The 25581-nt window shown below is 57.0% G+C and overlaps 2 protein-coding genes across 3 annotated transcripts in view; one reads left to right on the forward strand and one right to left on the reverse strand.

Annotated features, from left to right (window-relative positions):
* THAP4 (THAP domain containing 4) overlaps positions 1-1726 on the reverse strand; it is a 48412-nt gene extending 46686 nt beyond the window's left edge. Inside the window, exon 1 of the mRNA XM_019711671.3 lies at positions 1152-1726. Within this exon, the coding sequence (XP_019567230.2) occupies positions 1152-1513 (362 nt within the window). The 5' untranslated portion in view covers positions 1514-1726. The remainder of the gene's footprint in view (positions 1-1151) is intronic.
* ATG4B (autophagy related 4B cysteine peptidase) lies at positions 1721-24678 on the forward strand. Of its 2 annotated transcripts, none has more exons than XM_019711674.3 (13): positions 1721-1873; positions 9604-9705; positions 9862-9933; positions 11524-11622; positions 11987-12088; positions 12571-12643; positions 14047-14126; positions 20007-20200; positions 20695-20773; positions 20995-21140; positions 21469-21525; positions 21938-22031; positions 23172-24678. In XM_019711674.3, the coding sequence occupies exons 1-13, from the start codon at positions 1864-1866 to the stop codon at positions 23243-23245; spliced, it is 1182 nt and encodes a 393-aa protein (XP_019567233.2). In that variant the 5' UTR covers positions 1721-1863; the 3' UTR covers positions 23246-24678. The 2 variants fall into 2 exon arrangements, with proteins under 2 accessions (XP_019567233.2, XP_088649831.1); XM_088793705.1 differs by lacking the exon at positions 23172-24678 and adding an exon at positions 22541-22681 and having other exon boundaries at positions 1745-1873.
* Positions 24679-25581: the final 903 nt, after the last annotated feature.

The following is a 25581-nucleotide window of genomic DNA, read 5'->3' on the forward strand; positions in this document are numbered from 1 at the left end:
GCAGACCCCCAATTCCCACGTCCTTTGCCTCCACACCACGTTAGATCACTATGAATGCCAAGAGCAGCCTTCTCTGCAGTGCTCTGCCTCCATATCGAAAACAGTTAACAAAAATTTGGGGATCCAAAGGCTCTGAAGGAAACTAAGGAAAGCATGGTAGCTGCTCTGAAATAATGTAATGTTACTAGTTCTACTGATAGATTGTAACGACGTAAGACTTAGCACACACCACTGCAAACTTTCAATAAGACTATAAATAACAAGTGTCACTCAGGTCTTCAAAAATTGAATACTAACACCTGCAACATAAAACAGAAACATCCCTTCAGTTTAGCGTGCTAGTACCTCCTGCGCCTAAGTCACCTCCAGGCCCGGCCGCGGAGAAGGCAAGCCCTGGTCCAGGGCGAGCGCCCACGGGGGACGCCAAGAGCGCCCCTTCCAGCCTCAGCGGGGCAAGCCCGTCCGTGCAGTGGCCGCCCTGCTCCGGGCAGGAGGCTGTCGGAGCCTCTCCCGGGATCCACCTCACCACCAGGGCACAGCTGCCTTTCTTCCCCCGGGGCAGCCAGGACCCTTCCAGCAACACCGCGCCTGGGAGCGCGTTAACCCACGAGGTACGAGGCACATTTGCTCCGCCACGTTTCTGATGGCCGAGATCAACGCAGTCTTCCCCGCGCTCAAAAGAGGAGAAAAGTCACATCTAATGCCACAACAACCGACCTAAAGAAGAGATTTTCAGAATGCACTGGTTCTGGAAATCGGCTGCGACAACTCGAATCAATGGAGCCCAGGGAGGCCGCGGGGTGGGGAGGAGAGGGTAGCGGAGGCCGTAAGGTGGGCGCTGGCGGCCGTGGGATGGCCTCGTGCCCGCCGTGGGGTGGGCGCCGAGCAGCTGTAGGGTAGTCACCGGGGGGAGCCGGTGGCCGTCGGGTGGCCGCCGCTGGCCGCGGTGGCCGAGGCGTCCGGCCCAGAGACGGCGGCCCAGGCCAAGGTCACACAGCGCCCTGCGCTGACTCACTCGCGGGACCGGCCCCGAGGCCCGGCGCGGAAAGTGCCTCCACCGGCCGGGCCGCGCCGCCTCAGTTTCCCCGGCGCCGGGCCGGGCGGGGGCGTGGCCGGCGGGCCGTGCGGGCGGCCAGCCGGGGCCCAGTTACCTGTGGAAGGAGACGGCGCGCTTCTCCCCTTTGCCCTGTCGGTTGGAGCAGTTCGCGGCCGCGCAGCAGATCACCATCTCGGGCCTTGGACGCCGCGACGCCGCCAGGCTCCGGCCCTCACCTCGCCGTGCCGAGCCCGGAGCGGGACCGCCCCGAGGGGAGGCGCGCAGAGACACGGCTGCGGGACGTGGGAGCCGGCCCCCGCGGCGCCGTACGACAAGATGGCGGCGCCCGCCTCCCGGCCGCCGGCCGTCTGCCCTCGGCTCGCCTGAGGTCTCAGGCACCCGGCGGGGCGCTGCCCGCGGCTCGCGGCGTCGGGGGTGGGCGGGGGCGCCCGGGCCGGCCGCTCCGTACGGCGACATGGCGCGCCGGGCCCGTCCGTACGGCAAGATGGCCGCGCCTGCGAGCCCGGGCTTACGGAGGGCTGACGCGCTTGCCCCAAGGCCTCGCTGCCCTCCGGCTCCTGCTTCCGCCACCCCGGGGGGTCGTTGTTGGGGTCCTCGGAAACAGCGCCGAAGGCCGTCGCAGAGCTGAGCGCGCGGGTTAAGACCTTCGTGCCGGGACCCGCCGTACGCCAAGATGGCGGCCGGCGCACTTCCGCGCGCACTTCCGGCCCCGCCCGCGCTCTGATTGGCCCCAGCGGCGGCCCGTCGCGTCGCGTTGCGGACCCATCGGAGCGACGCGGCGCTCAGTCGGCGGCCGGAGAGGGAAGATGGATGCAGGTGAGGCCCTTCCCGGCTTTGGGGACCCGCGGATGGCGCTCGCCTAGCCCCTGGGTCGCTGGGGACATGCCCAGCGCTGCCTGGGAGCCGGGCAGCGGGGGGGGCGGAGTGCGGCCCCGGGCGGGGCGGACGGGGGTGGCGTCCGTGGGGAGGCCAGCGCGGATCTGACAGTTGGGTGTTTGCGTGTCTCGGAGCTTGTCCAGTACGCCCGCAACGCCCGGGTGACCGGCCCGCAGACCCAAGGCCGGCTCGACCGAGAAGGGGCAGCGCGGCGCCCGGGACGGGAGGGAGGGACGCCGGGCGCCGCTTGGGACTCGGGCGGAGCTGCTGCTCGAAACGGCTGTTGCAGAAAGCTGTGGCCTCCCCCGCGGGGAGCTAAGTGGAACCTCTAACTTCTGTCAAGTTGCGTTGGTAGACCGGAGGCGACACGCGTACTCAGCACTCACGGCACAGGCGAGTCAGTCATCGACAGGGCACCAGGCTTTTCTGTGACTGAAGCGAGACACTGAGGCCGGCTCGTCGTGTCTTGTCCCTGGAGCCTGATACGCACTGGGGGTTGAGGGTGCGGTGCACACGTCTGTGTGGTGTCTCCGCCTAGCTCGTCTTTGCTCGGTAACTTTGCTGGTGAGTTACTGTGGATCTCTTTCCAGTAGCCTTTAAAGCATTTGTACGTGGGCTCTCTGTTTCGTCCCACAGCAGTTTTAGTTCTTTCTTTCCTTGCAGAGAGTGATTTGCCTTTGGCTATTCCTCCATCTGTGCAGGAAAGCTCATCTGGGTTAATCCCACCTGTCATCTTGGATGGCAGTGTTTTTGCTTCATTTTCTTTTCCTGGCAGCTGCAACACAAACTTGCTGAAATCTTAGACTGGAAACTGTAAAGTAGACGTGTATTGCCAATAGTTCAATGATTTGGGGCATCTTGTCACTTAAAAGTTAGGTGGCTGGAGGAAACAGTAGTCCTAACTCCCAAAGGAGCATGTTAACCACGTGCATTTTTTTGTGAATGAAGTTCGTTTAAAAAGGAAAAAAGTATCAGACACTGCTGTATTGTTTGCTGGGGCATGAGGTGGGGAAGCAATAGAATTATCCACTTATCCACTTGCTCTTACATCATTACTGCTTGGATACCTAAGGTCATTCATATGAGAAACTCGGGTAAGGTGGAAAACACAGTTTAATGTTAGTCATGTTACCTCTAATGTGAAAATCATAAAGTTAGGAGTGGCCAGATGATGACAACTAATGGGACACTGAAGGCTGCTTCAAAGTAGAAAAGGTGTTGGCACTTGAAGGCCTCTGTTGATGCTGATAAAAATGCATATGATGTTTGTAGGTTGTGGTGAGTTTTCTCCGGCATGATGCTTACATCCTTTTAGGGGTGATTTATGGTCCAGCCTTCCCTGGTGCTTACAGGTTCTACCTTCCTGGTTGTTTTATAGTCATCCTCTGAGTAAACTGCATTTATCATTGAGCATGAAGTTTGTGTTGAGCATTGTTCTAGACTCTGGGACTAGAGAAGTGAACAAAATACACAAAAACCATACTCTGGCTGACATTCTAGACATGACACCAGTGGTGTGGGTCATGTGCAAGAGTGATGGAGACCATGCAGGAGGGGGATGGAGTTGTAGCCAGGATGGCCAGGAAAGGGCTCGCTGCAGACATAAATTTGACCAAGCCCCAGAAGCAGTGCAGGAGGGAGGCGACGTGTCCCCTGGGAGCAGCATGTAGGCCGCTGTGGCAGGGGTTCAGCAGGTGGGGTGAGAAGCAGGGCCTGAAGGCAGAGGGGCGACCTGGGCCCGGTCGTGGGGCCTGGTGGGCCATATGAGGACTCGAGCATGTGTTCTGAGTGAGATATGACCCTTCGGAAGGTTTTGAGAGGAGGGGTGGCGTGACTGGAGGTGTGTTGAGCAGGCTCGCTCTGGCTGCTCTGGTGAGGGGCATGCGCAGAAGCCCGGGGACCAGGGAGGGGCTGTTGCAGTGAGGCCTGCTAGAGGCCTTGGAGGCTTCAGTCGGTGGGGAGAGGAGCTTGAGTTCTGGCTGTGTTTAAGGTTGAGAGGGTGGAACTGTTTACAGTTTGGAGGTGGTGAGCTGTGGGGATGGAAAGGACCGAGTTGAAGGTGGCGCTGAGGTTTGTGACCTGAGCTAAGAAACTAGACGGGGGAGATTTGGGGATATCCTGCTTGGGGTGAGGGAGCTCCTGGGAGCTGATTTTGTGCATGTTGACTGTGAGGTGCCTGTCAGTCATTCATGCGACGTCCAGGGAGCCTTGGATCCAGGGCCAGGAGCTGAGGGAGCAGAGCTACAGGTGTGTGGCAGGCCGCTTCGGACGAGCTCACTGAGGGTCTGAGCTGGGGAGGGAAGAGAAGGAGCCAGGGAGTGGGTGCCCAGGGCTGCCAGCGTGTAGCGGTCCAGAGGTGCTGGGCAGACCCCGGGCTGCTGGGCTTCTCCACCGAGCCTGCAGCACTGTCCATCACAACACCCCCGGTTCAAGGCCCTGGCGGAGCCAGCACTTACATGGCCACATTGTCCGTTCCTTGAAGACGGAGCTGGTGTCTTGTGCGCGCATCTCCAGTGCTTCACGTTGTGTCTGGCGCGGGGTTGGTAACTGAAGAAGCAGAACGTCCTGGGCTGTAAGACGTTCGGTTTGTGGAGTTTGTGTAAAACTCAAATCTAGTCTGCTAGTGTAAGGTCAGCGAGGGAGAAGGGCTGGTGGTGCAGGGCAGGGAGCTTTAATGTGGACACTGTCAGGGTGTTCACTAAAGCAGTGTTTTCCTGTTTTCTTCTGATGTAGCTGAAATTCCAGATTCCATTCCCTTCCCTCCCTCCCTCTCTCTCTCCTCTTCGCTCCCTCCCTTCCCTTTTTCATTAAAAACTGAACCGCCAGCATCTTCATATAAAGTATTAAGGATTTTAAAAAACAACTACTTGCAAAATCATTATCTTAACCCTTCTTTGGATTTTATTTACAAAGTATAGTGTTTCAGAAAACGTAAATGTTTGGGGGAAATATCGTTGAAACATGATGCATCGTGGTAAGCTCTAAACAAAATGTAATGGTGAAGTTTTGTGGGGTTCTCTCTGGTTGAATTACAATGTAATTGGTATTAAGTGGAGAGAAGTTGTTTACATTTATTGAGCGCAATTCCCTGTTTTTCTGTCTATCAGATTAATAATATTCAATAAAAACTTTATTTCTAATAGAATTACCAGACTCTCAAAGGGCTTTCTGCTTCCTCTTCTGGGTGTGATCACGGACATCCCAGGGAAGAAGGGGCATATCAAGCGTCTGGAACCCCGATGGCCAAAAGGGGGCAGTGCTTCTAATAGGGCCTCTTTCGTAAGGTGGACGACGCGTCTCCATCTGCTTCTCCTGCATGTCATCTTATTTCAAATTGAAATCATGACCAGGAGTCTGGAGACTGGCGTTCTTTTCGAGGTTTGAGTCCTTTTAACTCAGGAGGTATGTGAACTGCTTCATAAACGGTATGACGTCGAGTGGAAAGAGGATGACGTTGTCATGCCGCCTGTGGAGTGAGATGAGGGAGCCTCTGGGAAGCGGGCGGAGGCTGCTGGTCCAGCTGAGAGTAGAGCCCAGAGAGGGGCTTTGGAGCGTGGCCCCTGGTGTGGGTCAGCCTACACAAATGCTTGTGATTGCGAGCTTTCGTTCTGACGGAGACAGTGTTACTTTTCTACTGAAATGTTTTCTGAACTGGCGTCCCGTTTTCTGTTGTGGAGAAGTGTTAGAACACATTTTGCTTCAGTTGATATCGATGATAAAACAAAAGTGATGTTTTGTTCAGAGGAAGGGGACTTAGCACCGTCTTAGAAGTCACGAGGCCTGAAATAGCACAAAAAGAGGAGGGGTGCTCAGAGCCACTGGTGGGAGCCGTGCACGGCACCAGCACCTTGCCCCGTACCCGTGTTCTTCCCCCACCGGGACGATTCCGCAACTTTGCCCCATTTCCTGGGTGAGAAGACCGGGACTTAGAGACATTAAGTCATGTGACATACAGCTAGCAAGTGGGCTCTATCTCCAAAAACAAATCTTTATAGAAATTAGAAGCAGAAAATTGCTCCTTCCTCCATTAGAAAGGAGGATCCAGAAGGTCAGGGGCGTGGTGGTCTGTTCCAGGCACCCCTGCTGAGCCGAGTGAGCCGTGCAGGTGCCCGGCCTGTGGCATTCCAGGCAGCTGCTGTCCTGTGGTGCAGGGGGGACAGTGCAGAGCCACTGACACCAGCCAAGACACGTGCGCTGCTCAGACACGAGAAGTGCTTCACCTGCTTTTCCAGCCCAAGTTGCTGCAGGTCTGAGGCTCTTGGTGCTCTTACTTTAGGGCAAGTTTACGGCATTCGGACCACCGCTGCAGGCGCACAGACGCTGGCCTCACCTCAGTGCAGCCCTGGCTCTGAGGAGAGGGTGTGAGCCTGAGCCAGGTGTAGTGACGTGTTCGCATGTCAGGGCGGTTTCCTGTTGACATGACACGAGGTGTTGCAGGAGTCTGGTCACAGGATATGGACACTGTCTCCTCCTGCTGTCGTCCTTGTGTCACCCATTTCAGGGAGTCCCAGAGGGCCCACCAGCACAGGTCTCGGCCTTTTCACATTTCTTAACGTATTTCTTCCTCTCAAGCCTTGAGGAAGATACAGCTGTTCCCATTTATCAGTGAGAAAACCAAGGCACAGAAAGGTCCCCAACTTGTGGGAATCAGGGTGGCTCAGGTGTGTGGCTCTGCAGTGCGGGGAACGCGGACACTCCCTGCACGTCGTGTCCTCCAGGGCACAGAGAGGCAGCGACATCCGTGGTGAGGAAGTCACAGTGCAGTGGGAGGAGTGAAGGCAGCGTGTCTGCACCCACTTCTGGAGGCACACATGACACACACTCAGCTGTAGGAGCAGGAGGCCTGGGTGTTTCCTGAGACAGGAAGCTGCTGTGAGGGCTCTGGAAGCCCCCGAGGGGCCCCGCAGATGATGTGAGCTGTCACTCAGTGGCTCCAGCCTGGCTGGCGCGAACGGGGGTTGCTTCCTGGTGGTTCCGGTGTCTCAGTCTCCTCACTGGCTTTAGGCTCATGGGGTTAAGAATCAGGCCACACAGCCCATAATTTTCTCAGTTACAGTAGGGAGTGGCTGATACGTGCCAACTTCATAGAACACCTCTTACTGCCGTCCCTCTGAAGTCGGCTTCGTTGGCTATAAAGGTTCCTAATAAACCTAAGAAATGTGCCTGCTTTGCGTTTTGCCAGTTCAGGGATGGAAACTCCTCAACTTCAGCGCTGCCCCAGGCTGTGTCACCTCCTCTCAGAATGAGCCTGTCTTCCTTCCCCACCTGTTGTCTCCTGCTTGTCATCATTTGCTTCCTATGGGAAGCCAGGTGTCTGCAGAGTGCATCAGTGCGCCCTCTGCTAGAGCAGACGCACCGTACAGTGTCGTGGTCCTTGCGCGGTGCCACGGCCAGGGCGCTCGGCCTCCCCCGCGTCTCGGGAGCTGTGAGCGGCCTGTGCTCAGCGCTGCCCTGGGCGCCCTCGCACAGCAGCAGCATGTCTGGCTGTGGCCAGATGAGAACTGTGCCAATTGGAATGAAACGGGAGCTGTCGGCACCCTTTTCCCTTGATAGTAAACGTTGTGACTTTGAGTCTACATGTTGGTTGGGGCCTGCAGGTAAGAGAAGACAGTGGTTGCTGAAGGTCATGGACAGACACATAGCAGAGACACCATGTTTTCAGCAACTTGAGAAGACAGACTTGTCACTCGTCCCCACTCAGTTTTTATAATTGTGTACAGAAACAATCTTATGTGAAAAGGAGATGTGAACTTGGACGTTAAGTTGTGTGTTCGCGACCACAGTGCAGCTCAGGTGACACTGTGGAAGCCCAGACATGTGGGACGTGACAGAGCAGAGCCCCTGCACGAAGCCTGGGCTGCACAGCCTGCTTTGACCCAGTCGGCTTTCAGGTGAGGAGAGGCCAGAGCCGGGCTGGCCCCGACGCCCACGGGTTCCTTCCGTGGCGAGCACGGACCTGCTGTGGCTGCTCTCCCAGCCCTGTGGTAGGGGCTTAGCTGCGTGCCCAGTTCAGCTTCTGGCTGTCGTGGAATGCTCGCCTCGATGGTAGTGACACAGGCTGGCCTCGGAGCACTTGTGTCGCCAGCCTCTGTGAGCACCTCCTGGAAAGGGTTTCATGGACAGCACAGCAACGCTGCGAGGGCGTCCTGGTATTTTTCCCATTTCCTGGCGGAGGGACTTTCCAACCCAAGAGGCCAGGAACCTTGTGTGTACCCAGCCGCCAGGCGCCAGCCAGCACCTGTCCCGGGAAGCCACACAGGGAGCCCACAGGGCACCCTGGCAGGACCCCGAGTTGGTTATGGTGTGGACACATGGGAGTGACATGCTGTGGAGCCACAAGACTTGCTGGGCTTGTGTCTGTGGGGCCCGAGCCTCCCAGTGTTGGAGGGTAAAGGTGAGGCCACGGGTGCTGTGGCCTCACTTAGGGACCTGCCATGGGGCCTCTGGAGAGGTCCACTGCTGGGCATGAGGCTGCACGCGACACTGACATTGCTTTGTAGCCTGGGTTTTTAAAAAATAAATAGCAGATGTCATTTTTACCAAAAGGTGGAGCTATTGTCAAAAGGCTTAAGATAAGCGAGAAATGTGATAGTGTTGATTCACAGAGATTTCTGTGAAGTTGCAGGTGAAGGCTGTGACTGCCCAGGGGCCGCTTCAGGCAGCAGACGAGGGGTGTGTTCAGGGTTCTCTGAAGAGCAGCTGCAGCGATGGGTTTCCTGGAAGCCACTGCGTGCAGCCGGCCTCGCAGGCGGGGGACCCTAGGCCAGGGGCCAGTTCCCTCAGCCTGCGGCTTGTGGCCTGATGGCCCCTGGGCCTGTCTAGTTTCCTCACAGCAGCAGCTCAGTAGGATGGGGCTCTGGTCTAGTTCACTTAGTGAGGAGACCCCGTGCCCTACACACAGCGGGGCGTCAGGAAGTGGGGCGTCACCCGTGGATGCCGGTGGCTGTGCCCTTCTGGTAGCGACGTCGAAGTGAAAGCGGGGTCTGGCCTGGATCTCCAGGCCTCTGGCACCGGGAGCCTCAGGGGACGTTTGTCTCCATTTCTGGTGCTCAGTGCCCCACACAGGAGTTAGCACACTGTGTGGCACCCTGTACTGCTAACTGCTCCTCACCAAGAAATCTGGGGGGCACTAGGACCCCCTTTGTGTGGTAGCGCTCCTGTTTCTTGCCCTTGAAGCAGTCCTCTGGGCACATGCTCCAAGGTGATGCCTGGCGAGGCGGGGACAGCTTTGCCAGCTTGCTCTCCTTCCGTTCCGCTGGGGCCTCCCTTGCATCCACAGATAAGGGCGTGGTTTCGTTTTATTCCTGCTGTTTAGGTTTGAAACATTTGAAGTCTAAAACAAGTGCGTAAATCAGGAGGCTTTATTTTTTGTTTTTGCTTTGTTTTTTGCTTTCTCTCTGCTGGGCCTGGCTCCTGATTGGTCTCTAGGTTCTACCTTCTGCCCGCCACTGACTCCAGCTTTGAATCTGAAAGGCTCAGGCAGTGGGATGGCAGGCCCCCCCTCCCTGTCCCCACACATTACCCATTTGCTCTTAGTGGCGATTGTCAGGCAACCCTGAGATGCAGAATTCCACATGGGGTTTTTTTACATGGAAATGCAGTAAATGAGCTGTGATACTGTTTTATGAAGTTACAAAAATTTGATCATTGTGTGCCTTTGGTTTTAATAGCTACTCTGACCTATGACACTCTCCGATTTGCCGAGTTTGAAGATTTCCCTGAGACCTCGGAGCCTGTTTGGATACTGGGTAGAAAATACAGCATTTTCACAGGTATCAGCGGTGTGGGAGCCTGCTGTGCTCTTAGCGCTCAGGCTGCGAAAAGCGTGTTGTGATGATAATAGCTATCTGCTAACTCTCTGTGACGTACCCCCTACGTACTTACGGCTGTGTGTGTGTCTATGTTTTCTTTTTTTAAACATTCTCTAGAAAAGGACGAGATCTTGTCCGATGTGGCATCCAGACTTTGGTTTACATACAGGAGAAACTTCCCAGCCATCGGTATGTGCTCCATTCGTTACAACATGTGATGAAATGTACACATTTTAGGGGGGGGAAAACTTAGGTTTTTGAGTCATTTGACTTGAATATGCCAAATACTTGTCACTTCATTTTAGTCTTCATGGCAGCCTCGATAAGTAAGCCAGCTGAGGTCTCTCCCCAGTCCTGGCAGAGACACAGCTCCTGGCACTGCTTTTCCCACCGCAAGTCGCCATTTGTTACTGGGGCTGAAAAGCAGGATTAATGAGTCACGACCAGCATTGAAATGTAGACTAGAATGGAATGTGAAGCATTGTGTCACCATGGGGGCGGGGCAATGAGCTGCTTCAGGGGCTTTAGATAGGCTTTGCATTTCAGTGTTGTCCTGGGGTGGGCGGAGGCCCAGGATGGCCCAAGTGTGGCCCTGTGCCCGCCGGCTTCTCCAGCGCGGTTCACACTTGGCTGTGGGGAGAGCTAAAGGGCGAGGTGGCTGTCACGCGTCTTCACAGGACACTGACGTCTGTTCCATTACAACTCGTTCTTCATCATGGTGCCCTGGACGTGGGCACAGAGTGGGGACCAGCTCTTGGCCTGGCCTTTGCAGTCGGAGGACCGGAGGCCAGAGGTTCGGGGCCAGGAGCCCACATATCTGGATGCCTGGTCTCCGTGCGGTCCCTCTCCGAGATGTGGTTGCTTCTGTTCTCCAGAAGTGAGGTGGCATAAAGTCGCCTGAATGCTTGCCTTTCAGGGACACTGAAATGTAGGGAAATGAGACCAGTGCCAGCACAGGCACATGTGCGATGTGATGTGTCAGGTGCTCTGGGAATGGCTCTTCGTCCCATGACTGCTGGTCGCACACCTGTTTGGCCCTAGCTGCAAGGGGTGGGGTCGGCTGCCCGCCATGGGGGATAGCGCTATCCTACAGGTCAGGTGTCTGAACACACGGGAGGAGGACAGGCCAGGGTGGTGTTTCCTTCCGCAACCCCGCAGACATGACGGGTGACAGGCCCATGGTGGGCTGTGTCTGTGCCCACCACTGCTCCAAGAGGTGGACTATGTCCACCCACATGCGTGGGCGGGGCTGCCCGAGGCTGGGAGGTGACATTGCGGCCCTTGTGGTCTGGCCCTGGGTCTGCTCGTCCACCGTCCGCGTGCCTGGGGCCTTTCCAATGCTCGGGGTGGAGGGCATTTCCGGTCACGTCAGAGCCTGTGTCACCATCCATGTGGTACCACCACGTGCCCTATGAAGTGATGCAGGTGGCTGAGGGCATGTGAGCTTTTAGTGGTGAGACGCCTGCCCCTTCCCCACTGCCTGGTGGCCTGCGGGGGGCTCCTCACCCCCTGGTGAATGATGGGGCCCAGCATCTCCTCGTGCTCAGTTCTCTGTGACTGACCTGCTCACACATTTTGCCCATTTGGAGAGTGTTGCTGGGACATTTCATTTCCTAGCAGTGCAGGCTGGCACGACCAGGTTCTAGGAAGTGTGTGTCACCAAGAGGGAGCTGACACTTCAGTGTGGAGCCGACCAAGCACGTTCCGGTCGCTGCCTCCTGCGCTGGAGTCTCCTGGTGGACCGCCTGATGGTCAGTCTGCTTTCCGTCTCCGCGACAGGGGGGACCGGCCCCACCTCGGACACGGGCTGGGGCTGCATGCTGCGCTGCGGACAGATGATCTTTGCCCAGGCCCTGCTGTGCCGGCACCTGGGCCGAGGTGAGTGGCCCTGCGACCGTGGCCTTGGGAGGCACGGACAAGACTGGGTGGGTGACATAAAACGCAGGGTGAGTTGCATGGATGGCTCGAGGAAATGACCCACTGCTTCTCACTTATTTAAATGAATGACTTGAAAGAGGGCTGATAAACGTTGTTTTTTGGAAATGGTCTTTGAACCCCTGCAACCTTCTCTGCTGTCCGCGTGGATTTGTGTTGACGGGTCAGCAGAGTCAGAATCCTGGGGAACTGGCTTTGACTTCAGCGGGGTTCAGAACGGTGTCGGTCATCTGTGTCGTGAGTTTCACAGAGCCAAGGGGCCTTGGACACATCCGGTAAAACTGCACTTCTGTCTCTGCCCCAATAGATTGGAGGTGGACACAGCAGAAGAGGCAGCCCGATGGCTATGTGAACGTCCTCAGCGCATTCATGGACAGGAAGGACAGTTACTACTCCATCCACCAGATAGGTGGGGGCTGCGGTGCGCTACGGCCACTTGCCAGCGGGCCGTGAGTCGGGGGTTCCTGCGAGCCTGGCGGCCAGAGGCCTGTCAGCACCGGGGCTGCTGGGGTGGGCCAGTGCGCTTAGACCTGATCCTCACCCCGCCTGGCTGTCACGTGTCTGCAAATCCGTCTCGGTGACCGCGGAGGTCTGTCCCTCTCCACGCCCATCAGCGAGTCTGAATGCTCCTTTGTTTTAACAAGTCCAACTTTTAAGCTTCATGTTCTCAGTTGTAGAAGGAAGTAAAAATGCAGCTCTGAACTCACCGATCTGTCATTTCACCTCCTTAATCCCACTCCTCCTGGAAGGGCTAGAGTCTGGCAATAAGAACAAACCTGCCTGTAAAGGGTCCCTAATGCCACATGCCGCCGGGACCAGCCTCTTCTAAGGGGAGGGAGGGGTGTTGGAGGATCGGGCATGTGTGTCACTAATCAGATCTGTTTCCTGCAGCGCAAATGGGAGTTGGCGAGGGCAAGTCTATCGGCCAGTGGTACGGGCCCAACACGGTCGCCCAGGTCCTCAAGTATGTACCGAGCCCCATCCATCCCATTTCCCTGGGGAACGTGGTGTGCGTGGGTTGGGGTGTGCAGACTCCTGAGGCTTGCTGCTAAAAGATGTGAGGGGTCTCTCACCCTGTTTTCAGGGCCTTCACGAAGGTCCTCAGAGGTGACCATCCCCATGACCTTATGAATCGGGATTTAGTTTTGTCATGGGATGAATACCTTCATCCAGATTGTGCCTGTTGGCTTGGGCCTTTGTTCTTTGTCAGTGGACCCGCCCATTGTGGTGATGGTCGGGGAGGTTGAAAATGGTCCACACGACAGCCGTCCGGGGGAAGGTGGCCCTTGGTGCAGGCAGGCGCTGTGCGGCTCTGCCTCTGTTCTGACCCCTGTCCCCTTCCTTGAAAGCTCTCTGTCCAGCCACGTTCCTCTCTACCTCCTGCTTTGTGCGTCTGCCGCCTGCTCCCTGTCCTACAGTCTCCCACAATTGGCCTTCCTGAGGTTGCCCTTCTCTCCCCATCCCCGGCCTGCCCTCGTGATGGATGGCTGCCCTCTCCACCCAGCTGCCCTTGTCGGACTGCTCGGGACCCTCTGGTCACTTCCTTCTCTTCCATGTCCAACTTACTGCCAGTCCCCAAGCCTGCCCACTGTCCTCCGTCTCCAGCCCCGCCCACGCCCTTTAGGGTCCTGGGTCCAGCTCTGCATGCCTTGGAAATGTGGTCCGTGTGCTCTCTGCCTGTCTTGTACCACTCACTGCCGCCTTTGTCCCCACTGCTGCCCTGAAGCAGCCCCGCCAAGGTCGAGTTTCTGTCACGACCCGGCAAGCAGCTTGCTGGCTTTGGAAACTCAGGCCATGAAGCCATGCCCTCCAGTCCTTCTGTCCCTCTGGCCGTCCTGGCCTCTGTCACTGCCCCTCCCCACCTCCGCCTATGAGCACTGCAGGCGTGGCTTGGGCCTCTGGCTGCTTCTCTTTTCTCTGTCCACGCTGCTCTCTGCACGCGCAGCTCCCCAGACGCCAGGCTCCTGTCTAGGTGCCAGCTCAGCCAGGTGCCTTGGATGTCCAAGAGACCTGCCCCCCTAACGGCCAGAACTCAGGTTGGCCCCTCCCCCACGCGCCTGCTTCTACAGTGAGGGCAGCACCGTCCTCCCAGCATTCAGGCCACACACGGCTCGCCTGGACTCCTCTCAGCACACCTGGCCAGTGTGTCCTAACTGGCCGGTGTGCCTCGCCTCACTGTCCTCGCCCTGGTCCACACCCGTCTCTTGCCTCCTTGCTGGCTTCCTTCTCGAGTCTCTTTTCAAACTTCGTGAAGTCTGAGTCAGCCACCCGTCCCCCTTCTGCTTGGCCCTCCCAGGCGACTGCAGGCCCCCAGGGCGAGTCGTCTGAATCGTGCCGCTCACTGGTGTGTCCTCCCCTTTCTGTTAGGAAACTTGCTGTCTTCGACACGTGGAGCGCCTTGGCCGTCCACATAGCGATGGACAACACGGTGGTGATGGAGGACATCAGTAAGTGACGGTGGGTCGGGACTGGCGGGACTCGGGGAGCAGCTGCCGAGCACACGTCCCCGCCTGACCCCCAGAGGTGCCTCGCATGGGGGGTGGTGTATTGTTTTTGGATACCCCCGATTGTTCACAGAAAGTGAAAGAAATCACGGGCCTGGGAAAAGTAGGAAAGCAAAAAAAGGTTTACTGAAAGTCGGGCAGCGAGGATGCCCATGGCAGTGTCTAGAGAAGAGGCTGCCATGGGTTTCTGTTCAGCGGGGGTTTTATATTTCTCTGTGCACAATGCCGGGTGCTTGTCAGCTTGCAGGGGCTTCTTCCAAGAACCGTTCACATCTATGATGGTTGTAAGGTGCTTGTCAGCTTACAGGTGCAGAGCTGGCCAGGGGATTCCAAGCCAAGCGGTTAATTTGTAAGCTCTTTCCTGCCAGCTCACAAGCCCGCTACTGTTAACTCTTTACTTGTGTCATCAGGGGGCTGTGACAGTCATTCAGAGCAGGCGGGGACCAGGCTGAGGGCAGGGCCTGCGTCCTCCCAAGAGCTGGGCTGCTTGGTGCCGCCGCTGAGGCATGCACTTGTGCGGGTATTCTTGTGTTGGTGGCACTGCCAGGAAAGGCAGGCCAACTAGTCTGCTCTGCCATCTCGGCCGAGGTGTGACGTGAAACAGGAACGTAGCTCCACTCCTTTCTGGAAGGACCCCTGGAAACCTGCAGGAACGCAGGCAAGCCGAAGCTGCAGTTCCTGGGGGGCAGGGCTGGCTCCGGCAGGTAGCCTCTCGTGCGTCAGTTTTGAATTCGTGCTTTACATTCTGTAAGCTGACAAAGCTCTATTGTATTTAATGCCTTAATAACTTTTCTACTCAGCACCTTTTCCCAACGAATTCCCCAAAGCTGCCCCAACCCCAGTTTCATTGAGGTTCAACATGCAGGCTGTTGCCTTGGTTCCAGTTTTATGTAAGAGGATGCACTTTGAGCAGCATCATTCTAAGTGCAGAGTTCCAGGTCACCAAGGACATTTACAAGCAGGTCTTGCACACGAGACTGCAGGTGTGAAGTGTGGCCATGTATGTGTATGTGCGTCAGCCCACGGGGTATAGCCTCCCCGCCAGTGACTGGGGGCTCCATTTCTTCTCTTCATTGTGGGGACACTGTCAGCATAGGATTGGGGGGCCGGGGACATGACTTCTTAATAAAAAGCATCACTGCTTCTGCAGCTCTGAATGGTCTGCCAGGGCCGCCGTCCGTTAACAGTTCTGTCCCCCAAGAGTTGATCAACTTGGGGCCATGACAGAAGGACGTAGATCTCTTCCTTCTGTCTTTTCTCCACATTCTAGGTCTTGAAGTTTTTCTAAAACTGTGGAAACTTAGGAAATGTACAAAGGGAGTGGGGGAACCACTAGATTTTAAAAGTCAAATCGCTCATGTTGACATTTGCACATACTTCCTTCCGGTGTTTTTTTGTGTTTCTCCTGTCAGTGAAGGTGTTATAACTGGCTGTTATCTGGCTGCATAATACCCCATCACACCATAATCTCTTTCTCCCCCCCATTGTTGGGGAAACCACTTACCCCATCATCCTTCACTCACCTTCCACCTCAGGGGCCGATCCCATCACTTGTCCCACCGCTGGCTTCAGACTAGAGGCTGCTTGCTCCAGTGCACTGGCCAGAAGGGGCAGGGACAAGGTGTTTTCCAGAATCTCCATCCCTCTGGGATGTGGGACACTGGTGGGGCCTTGGAGGCTGGCCTGCTCCAGTCCCTGCTGGGGGTGTCGGTTGCTCAGAGCAGCAGTGCTGGAAGTGTGACAAGGTGCGAACCTGGGCTTATCCAAGGAGCGGTGGGTCTGGTCTGGGAGGGGTCTGACCCTGGATTTTTAACAGGCTCCCAAGTGGGATGTGTGTGGCTGCCCGGCCATAATCAGGGCCCAGTCTCACTGCATCGTTCCCACTCCCCCGAGTCAGAAGGGGTACATGCGTGTCACAGGGACAAGTGGAGGATGTCCGGCCCCAAATTTAGGAAGAACAGCCTCAGAACACAACCCGATAGGACACTGGGACTTAGAACAGTTTAGTGAGGTGCAGGGTAAGTGCAGGGGGCTCTAAATGGTCCATACTGATCGCTTTGGCTTCAAGAGTCCCGGAGAGAAGCATGCAGGCCTCGGCGAAGACACGTCTCCTGAGTTTCTAGCTCACCACTCAGAGCCGCCCAGGGCTGCAGGCCAGGAGGGAGTCTTGGATTCAGCAGAGCGAAGGCAGGAAACTGCCTGGCCCAGCAGCAGGGACTCCTGCTTTCTGGGAGCAGGGCCGCTGGTGTCAGATCCCACCAAAGTCCCTCCCCAGTGAACGAGGTGGCTTACGACGTTCATGCTCAGACTTTATAGATAGCGTGCCACGTGAGGGGTGGCCTTGCTCTTTGGGTGTCCCTGTCCACCTCCCTACCCATCTTGTCCTCCCCTGAGGGCCAGCCAGGACGTGCAGAGCAGGTCCTGTGAGCGTTGAGTGTTGACAGTCACACCTTTGTAAGCACAGGAGCCGGGGGAAGTCGCTGACTCTAGGGAGACATTGCACACTGCAGAGGAGAGTGTGGCAGTGAGGACCAGTGACACTGACGGACGCACATTGAGTACAGGTATGGTCAGAAGAGGTGCGGGGGCGCAGAATCCAATGGCAGAAACAGGGACACAGGTCGCTGTGTGCATGGTGACGTCAGGAGCTAAGGGAGGTGACAGTGAAGGAGCAGGAGAAAACCCCCTGAGCTGGAAGAAGAGTTGGGTGTTTAGAGCTAAAGAACCCCCAGTTTGTTTGTTTTATCAAGAATGTGTTAAATGTACTTGTCGCTAGTGAAATCCCAAATTGCAAAAATAAAGAGAAATTTTCATAAACATCTGAATATTAGAAGTAGTAACAATCTGCCTGTGAAGAAAGGCGGTTCACACTGGCACCAGACGCCAGAAAATGTTCAGAAATCTGAGAAAAAGACCTGGATTCATGAGGTGAGGGAAGGCCTCGATATTAGTTGTTGTCATTGATGGGGAAGTAGAGAATTTCAATATGTTAAAAATATCAGGGGAGCACTAGAGAATTACAGATGGGTGCCGGGGACAAAGGCAAGCCCATTTATTAATAACAGGATATTGTGACATAACAGGCCATATACAGACTCGTGAGTTCCCAGCAGGGCAGCGGTGACAGGCCCTGCTCCATCTTGAGGAGGATGCAAGAGGGTCCGTGCTAGTGGTGGGGCCTGGTCAGCAAGGGGAATGTTCTCAGCACAAAACAGCCTCACACTCAGGAAAGCCAAACCTTTGGTAAATAAATAGCACATGACACCTCAAATAGGTAAAAACTAAATTACAGAGGACCAGAATAACTCACGAGTTTAATAGGTGCATGTCAGATGCTAGGTTTTGGTGGCAGAATGTACCTCTTTTAAAGTGCCCAGGGAATATTTATATAAACTAATGCAGAATAAATAGGAAAAAAAGAACAACACTGTACTACCTCAAAAATTCAGATCTTTATCTTGGCTTTGGAGTCAAAGGAAGTCACGTTAACAGACTGCATATCAGAATCTGATGTACACTGAACTAGTGCCAGATAACAAAAGTGAAAATGAAGGAAATCAGCATATAGCTCAAGAAGTTAGGGAAAGAGCAACAGAATTAACGGAAGGAACCCCAGAAGAGGGGTATCCATGAAGGCGAATGCGGAGACGGTTTAAAGGAAGAAATGGCAGAACTAATGAATTCCAGCACGGCTCTTTGAAACACCAGTGTACAGTTCACCAAGTAACCATATCAGGGAGAAAGGGGAAAAGCCTGGAAATCTGTTCAGAAATTAGAAAGATTCTGATACCAGTTCTTCCCACGCCACAGAGCAATTCTGCGATACCAGCTGGGTGTCCCCAACTCAACTCTGACACTGCCTACCTGGAGACAGTCCCACAGGACTGCGCCCCTCTCCCCACCACTTCAGACACGATGGCAAGTCCAGGTTGTCACCTATGCTTCCGACCCACCGGCTATAAATAGGATTCCTGGGACCCCCTCCTTGGGTTCATTTATTTGCTAAAGCAGCTCATGGAACTCAGAAGTACAGGGTACTTACGAGGTCATGGGTTTATTATAAAAGGATATAACTCACGAACAGCCAGATGGAAGGGATGCAGAAGGGGCGCGGAGCTTCCATGCCCATCCCTGGCGCTGCTCTCCCCCAAATCCCCATGTATCCACCAACCCGGAAGCTCCTTGAACCCCGCCCTTTTGGGTTTTTATGGAGGCTGTGTTGCACAGGTGTGGTTGATTAAATCATTGGCCATTGGTGATTGAACTCAGTTTCCAGCTGCCCCCAGAGGTCAGGGGTGGGACTGAAAGTTCCAATTCTCTTAATCACTGTGGGTTCCCCTGGCAACCAGCCCCCATCTTAGGGGCTTCCCAAAGGTCTCATTAACATAACAAAAGACAGCTGTAAGCTCTTAGGAAATTCCGAAGGATTTAGGAGCTCAGCCCCGCAACGGGTGGTAAACTGAATGTATATATTTCTTACTATAAATCACAGTACCACAGAAAGACCAAGTAGCCCAGAAAAGAAAGTTAAAATCGCTCCCTCTTCCAGTTCTTTCTGTTTCCAACTACCTGCTTTGAAAGTTCCAGCCCCTGGTGAAGCACAGCATGGCTCACCTGGACGTGGCACCCCACAGCCACGTCACTAATGATGAGCGTTCCTTTAGGGTCCCAGGGCCTCTGTCACCCCTGGTGCTGCGTCCCCTCAATCCAGAAAGCCCTCTTTCGTTCCTCCTGGTTTCACTAGGCTTGGCGTTTCTGAAGAACCCAGGCCAGCTCAGTGGACCGTCCCAGGCATGTCCGCTGGCTCGACCAGGTTCATCACAGCAGGAGGCGGGTCTCCCGGTTAGGGCAGTGTCTGCTCCCTTTGTGAGGAGTCAGGAAGCTGAGTGCACAGTGGGGATTTTGCCTTACGATATAGGTACCTGAGGTGATGGCTTCTATAAGGCGTCCCTTCCTTCCAGGATTATTGGTCGGCACTCCCCTGGAGATAGCCCTCTTTTCCCTCAGCCCGCTCCGTATTTACATTTGACACCTTTTCTTCAGGGCTAGTACATTCATGGGTTCTTAAATGACCCTTTAGGGTCATTACTCGTCGTCTCAAACTTGGCCATGGCCACCCCTTCAGGCTGCCCTGACTGGTCGCTGCTGTCATTTTCGTGGATCCCACCAGCCCTCCCTTTCTGGCCTTAACGAGATGCGGGCTCTCCTTGTACCCACCCTCCCACCCACCTTCCCCCACCCCAGCCCTGGGATGGGCCATTTCCCTAGTTGCCCTGGTCCCTTGCAGTGGGGAGACGTTGAGAGACCACTGGCTGGGTGCTCGGGCTGCTGGAGTGTGTCTTCCTTCCACGACCCCCAGTTCACGTATTTGCTGAAGGGTCACCCGGAGCATTTAGGTAGAAGAAATAAGTTGTCTGAACACTGGAAAGGAAGCGAGTTATTCCTGATGCGCTCCTTGCTGCGGGGTCGGGGGGCCACAGGAATTCGGGGCCAGGCCAGCGCGGCCTCTGGCTGGGCTGGCGGCTGCCTGGCGCCTGGTCTGGTTTCGCTCTCTGGTGTACATAGCGTTTTCTTGCACTATTTTCTGCTCGTGCTTCATTTCACAAGAAAAATTCGTAATTAGGTGCGCATAGAAAACGTCCGGGTCCTCTCTATGGGCCGCAGGATTAATCTCGGCTTTTATTTCCCAAGTTTGAGTTGTATGGTAAGCACTTGGCTTTCTTACTACACCCTTTTCCTATGACAGAGTAATGCAGTGTCTTTCTTTTGGGTGAGCTTCTGCCTACTTCTGTTTAGCCATGAAAGCACGTCTCCCTTTTTCAGGAAGGTTGTGCAGGACCAGCCCTCCTTGTGCGGGGGCCACAGCGTTTCCTGCAGATTACAGCCAGCACTGCAATGGGTTCCCTGCGGGAGCCGAGGTCACCAACAGGCCGTCCCTGTGGAGACCGCTGGTGCTTCTCATTCCCCTGCGCCTGGGGCTCACAGACATCAATGAGGCCTACGTGGAGACGCTGAAGGTGGGTCTGTTCTCGCGCTGACCGGTGGAAACCCCTCTGTGGTGCCGTCTTGGCTCCTTCCTCCAGGCCTGACGGCCCTGTGACTGCTGGCCTCTACCTGCCAGTCTTGGCTGCCCCTGCCGCCCTCTCTTGTGCTCCCAAGAGCGTGCTCTTTCTTCCCTAGCCTCTGGCCTCCTGTCTTATTTCTCCTGCCCTGTGGTCAGACCAGCATCTGGCCTCCCGTGCAGGCCGCCTCCCAGGGCCTCTCACGTCGTCCACCTCCTCAGGCCTGCGTCCTGCATGGAACTTTCCCTAACGTACCTGCAAGTCGATGCTCCTGAGCCCATGGCACGTGTCTTGTCCTCCTTCCCAACAACGCTCTTGAGGACCATGTCTTCTCATTGCGTAGGAGGGCAGGGTCGCTTGTCTGAGCCGGCCCTGTTGAGGGGTGCGAGCTCCTGCTGTGGGGGCAGCAGCCCAGCCTGCTCAGTGCCTGCCCTCACTCCCTCCTGCAGCACTGTTTCATGATGCCCCAGTCCCTGGGGGTGATTGGAGGGAAGCCCAACAGCGCCCACTACTTCATCGGCTACGTTGGTGAGTGTGGTCCCCAGTGGTGCCAAGGAGCCCCACCCCCGGCCCTTCCCCCACGCCGATGTGGCTGGAGCCAGGGCCCCCACCTGGGCACGCCTGCCTCCCGTGGGTCCTTCCCAACATGGCCCCCTCCTGCCCGCGGTCCAGCCGGCTGGATTTTGCTGTGGCGGGTCTGAGATAGGCCCCGTCCGCTCCCTTCCTGCGGACTCCTGTCGTCTTGCCAGGGGAGGAACTCATCTACCTGGACCCGCACACCACACAGCCGGCGGTGGACTGTGCTGCCGGCTGCGCCATCCCCGACGAGAGCTTCCACTGCCAGCACCCGCCCAGCAGGATGAGCATTGCCGAGCTCGACCCGTCCATTGCTGTGGTGCGTCCCGTTCCGTCCCTCGGCTCCACTGCCCGCGGGAGCTTGTGGGCACCCGGTCCTGGGAGCCTTTGCTGCCGAGCTGCTCGGGACACGCTGGTCAGGGTCGAGCCTCAGCCCCGCTCCAGTCGGGCACAGGGCACAGGGCACAGGGTCGAGCTGTGGGCGGAGCCAGTGGAAGAAGTGAGGACGGTTGGGCGGGTGGTCCCAGCAGCGTCTGCATGTGCACTGGGTTCCCTGCAGCAGCATTGGGAACAGTCACTGCCCCTGTGTCCAAGTGAGGCCTGCGGCCTGTTCACGCCACTGTTTACTCACCAGTTTTTCGTTTCAGGGCTTTTTCTGTAAGACTGAGGACGACTTTAATGATTGGTGCCAGCAAGTCAGAAAGGTTGGTAGCGAATCCCCTCGCTGGACGGCTGGGGGGGCGTCTCGGGCCCTCCAGTCTGGCACCCTGCCCCCCCCTCCTCCCCAGCACCCCACATGCGCTGTGCATCCTCCTGTGGCCCACGCATGGTTGCTGCTCCTGGCGTCGTCCTCATTGTGAGGAGAGGACATGGGAACAGACCCTGCCTGGGCACTTGAGGACGGGCTTTCTAGGTCATTAGCCTGGCGTTGGCGAGGGTGGTGGAGGGGGCTCACCCCCGAGGCTGCCCCCCACGTGATCTGGTGCCTGTTGGGTCCATCTCAGCCTTGTGCAGAGGTCGCCTGCCCTCTCGCCAGCGTGGCATCTCCCTCCCCACACACTGGCCACCTCTTGGCTGGGCTGTATCTCAACGTTTGTGGCTGTGTCTTGCTGACAGCTCTCGCTGCTCGCTGGTGCCCTGCCCATGTTTGAGCTGGTGGAGCAGCAGCCTTCCCACCTGGCCTGCCCCGACGTCCTGAACCTGTCCTTAGGTGAGTCCGAGGCCTCAGGGCCACATCTCGGGGGGCCGGGTGCTGCCTGTTTTATGCATGGGATGTGGCCTGTGTGATGCTGCCCCAGATCTCATTCCGATTGTTCTTGACCAGACGCGATCCTTAGTGATTTGTGTGTGGGACATGGGGCAGGGCCGCTGTTGAGTGTCCCCCTGCTCTCACCCCAAGCTCAGCAGCAGTAGCAGCCTGACCCCCGTCCTTCACCGCGTGCGCAGGCACTGGCCCGCGCTCAGGGACCTGGGCATGCTGCTCACGGTTCCCGGGGTTCTGGAAGAGCCACAGCACATGCGGCTTTCTGGGGTGACAGTGCTCCCCAGGCACCGCACGTGGAGCCAGCTCTGCTCTGCCAGGCCACGGCCGCCGGCAGGCTGCCACGTCCCACCGCGCAGTGGGCCAGGCCCCCTCCCCCAAGTGAAACAAGCACGTGGCACAGAAAACGGGAGCTTGGCCCTGAGGCTGTGAGCATGTCCAGTTCATGCCTCCGTCAGTGTTCCCATGAAGACCAGGAGGGGACCACAGTGGAGTCCTGTGCCCCCCGTACTGACGACCACTGAGGACGACCGAGCCAGCTGTCCCTTCTCTGAGGATCAGTGAGGACACAAGCCCTCTGGCCTGTCTCTGAAGAGCCCGAGGACTATGATGGAGCTTCACCACCTGCTGGAAGGCACATAGGGGTCGGGTGCTGGCATTTCACACTCAGGACAGATGCCTCTTCAGCCTCAGATGGCACAGGAGTCAGCACCCCACCCTGGGACCAGTGGCCCTTACCTCCTGTCACTTCCCTCTGGGCTGTGACAGGAGGTATGTCTGCTCTCCTCCTCTTTCCAAAAGAGCCTCTGGGCTTCCTCCCCCGCCCATCCCTGCCAGCCGAGGCTCGGGGCCTGCCCAGACCCGCCAGCCCGGAGGCTGCACACCTCAGCTGAGTAGTCCGTCCTCTTGCCTCCCGCAGTGGAGGCCACTGTGAGTGAGCGCCCTCAACGGCCGGGCGCAGCCAGGACCAGCTCCGGCGAGCGGGCCCAGTGCCGGTCGTGGTGGGTGCTGCCCACAGGTGATGTCTCCCTCCCCACACCCAGAATCCCCAGGCAGGGGTCTGATCACGTTTTGTCTTATTTCTTGTAGAGTCTTCTGATGTCGAGAGACTAGAAAGATTCTTTGACTCAGAGGATGAAGACTTTGAAATCTTGTCCCTTTGAAATCATCCTGGAGTCAGGGGACGTCTCCACTGGCCCTCGCTGGGACGCCGTCGAGAGCCCAGCCCGGCCTCGGGGCACATGGTGCCACGCATTTCATCCATCCAGCCGCCTGCCTGCCGAGTGCCGTGCCCGCCTTCTCTGCCCTCGGCCGGAGGACGGCCCTGTCCTCCTGGAGGCCTGACTGCAGGGCTGGGACCCGAGGCCAGCACATCGCGCCACGCCAGCCCTGCGTCAGCGTCGCTCCGTCCTGCTTCCTCCTGGGCTCTGGTTCTGGGTTTGCTTTGGAATTAAAGTCCTGTTTGAGGTCACAGACATGAATTTCTGTTGGACGTGTCCCCAGTACGTCTGGAAGACCTGTGGACGGCTGCTGTGGACTGGGCCCCGCCCTCTGCCAGCAGCCCTGCCAGGGTTACTGGGGCTGCCTCAGTGGGAGACTGGGGAGAGAAACGGCAAGGGCTGGTCACCTGCATGTGACTCGCCAGGACAGCGCAGGGGAAGCCACATGCGGCCTGCCTTCCTCACATCTTCACGGCCCCACGAGCTGCTGATGGTTCCGCCAGCTTCCCCTCGCTGGGCAGTGGGTGGTGGGGAGCTGCCCTGGCTGTGGCCCAAAGGCCCATGGCGGGGTGTGGGGACACTGCAAGCCTGGCTGGCAGAGGAAGAGCGGGCCAGGCACGCCAGTGCCCAGAGCCTTCCTCCATCTCCGTCTCTGTCCTCAGGACTGCCCTCCAGGTCACCGAGGCTTCAGATGGTTTGGGGCCAGAGGGTAAAACCCTCAAGTTTATGGTGCAAGACAGATACCCCGTCTCTCTTCGCTCATGTGGAGACATTTCCAGGCCCTTCCCAGCACTGACCGATGTCAGCACCTGCCGCCTTGCACCCTGGTGTCCGGGGCCCCAGGGCACTGCCCCCACGCAGCCTTGCTGTCCGTGCTCTGTCCCCTGGGATCTGTGTCGGCAGCGGGGGGAGCTCAGGGCAGTGCAGCCTTCTTCCCAGGGAGCCTTCCTCTCGCGGATCCCCTCCTTCCCTGGGCGGCTGCAGCTGGGCCTGGTCCTGCCAGCCCACAAGGTGGCAGAGGACACCCCAGCCCCCAGTGTTGCTGACATAAGTTATTTTCCTCTTTCTGCCTTTCCGTCCCTCCAGCCGTCTTCCCCCTTTGTCCTCAGGCTGGGTGGGGAAGGAGGGAAGGAAGGTTGGGACGTTTCCATTCCTTCAGCTGAACCTGGGAAAGTGCCACCCCCACCTGCGGGGGCCAGGAAGGTCTCGCTGCAGCTCCTGCTGCTCGTGGCAGTGTGGGAGCGGGTGACAAGTTGACCAAAGGGGAGCTTTGTCTTAGTGTTTTGAAAAAGGCTTATTGAAGGAATGTTGCTCATTCTTAGTAGTATAGTTTGCAATTCTTCATGGCAAATAATAACAATTTCAATAGAAAACTGTGTTGTCTGTCCGTGTCTTCATTTTTCCTGTTATGTACAGTTGGGTGTGATAAGAACGAGAATGAACGTTTTCTAAGCTCCTGTGTCCCACAGAGCAGTCGCAGTGAGGATTGGTCGACTTGTGCGCTGTCTCCCCACTTCTCCGGCGGGGCCTCCCAGTGACACGGCGCTGTGAGTTGTGACACTGGCCTCGGTGGTTCTGAAGCAAGAAACCAAGGAAAGGATTGGGGAAAACATGGTGCCCGTTCACCAAGAGGGCGGTGGGAACGCCACTGAGTATAGCGCACGGACGTCCCTCCAGGCCAGCTGACGCTGCTCCCACGTGCCCAGCAGTCCTGTGGGGTGACCCCGGCCCATGCCCACCTGCCCACCCTCAGTGTCTACGTGCCACGGGACCAAAGCCGGACAGGAAAGCAGCTTTTCACTCTGCAGGTGCCCAGGTGAGGTGGCCCGGGACGCCGAGTTGTGGCCTGTGAAAAATGCCCGTATCAGCGTCTGGTGCTGTAACAAATCTCCACACCCAGTGGCTTTGAACAACAGACTTCCTCTCAGGAACCTGGGGGCAGAGGCAAACCCAGACGTGAGCAGGGCTGATTCCTCCTGCAGGCTCAGGGACAATGTTGAGTCACCTTGTCCAGCTTCTAGAAGCCACGGCAGCCCCTCCACCCTCAGAGCCAGCAGTCATTCTCCTGCCCTCCTCCCGGCGCAAATCTCCTGGCTCGGCCCCTCCTGCCGGCCTCACACAGACCCTTGCGATGCCATGTAGGCTCTCCCCTCACCGTCAGCTAAGATGGCCTCCCATTTCCAGGTCCCCTCTGCCAAGCAGGCACCCTGTTCACAGCTCCTGGGATGGGGACGTGGATGTCCTTGGGGCCATTACTCTGCTCGCCACAGTGCCCGACA

This window comes from Rhinolophus sinicus, chromosome 17 (assembly GCF_057876585.1).
Source record: "Rhinolophus sinicus isolate RSI-liver-muscle chromosome 17, RSI-T2T, whole genome shotgun sequence".
Taxonomy (NCBI): Eukaryota; Metazoa; Chordata; class Mammalia; order Chiroptera; family Rhinolophidae; genus Rhinolophus; species Rhinolophus sinicus.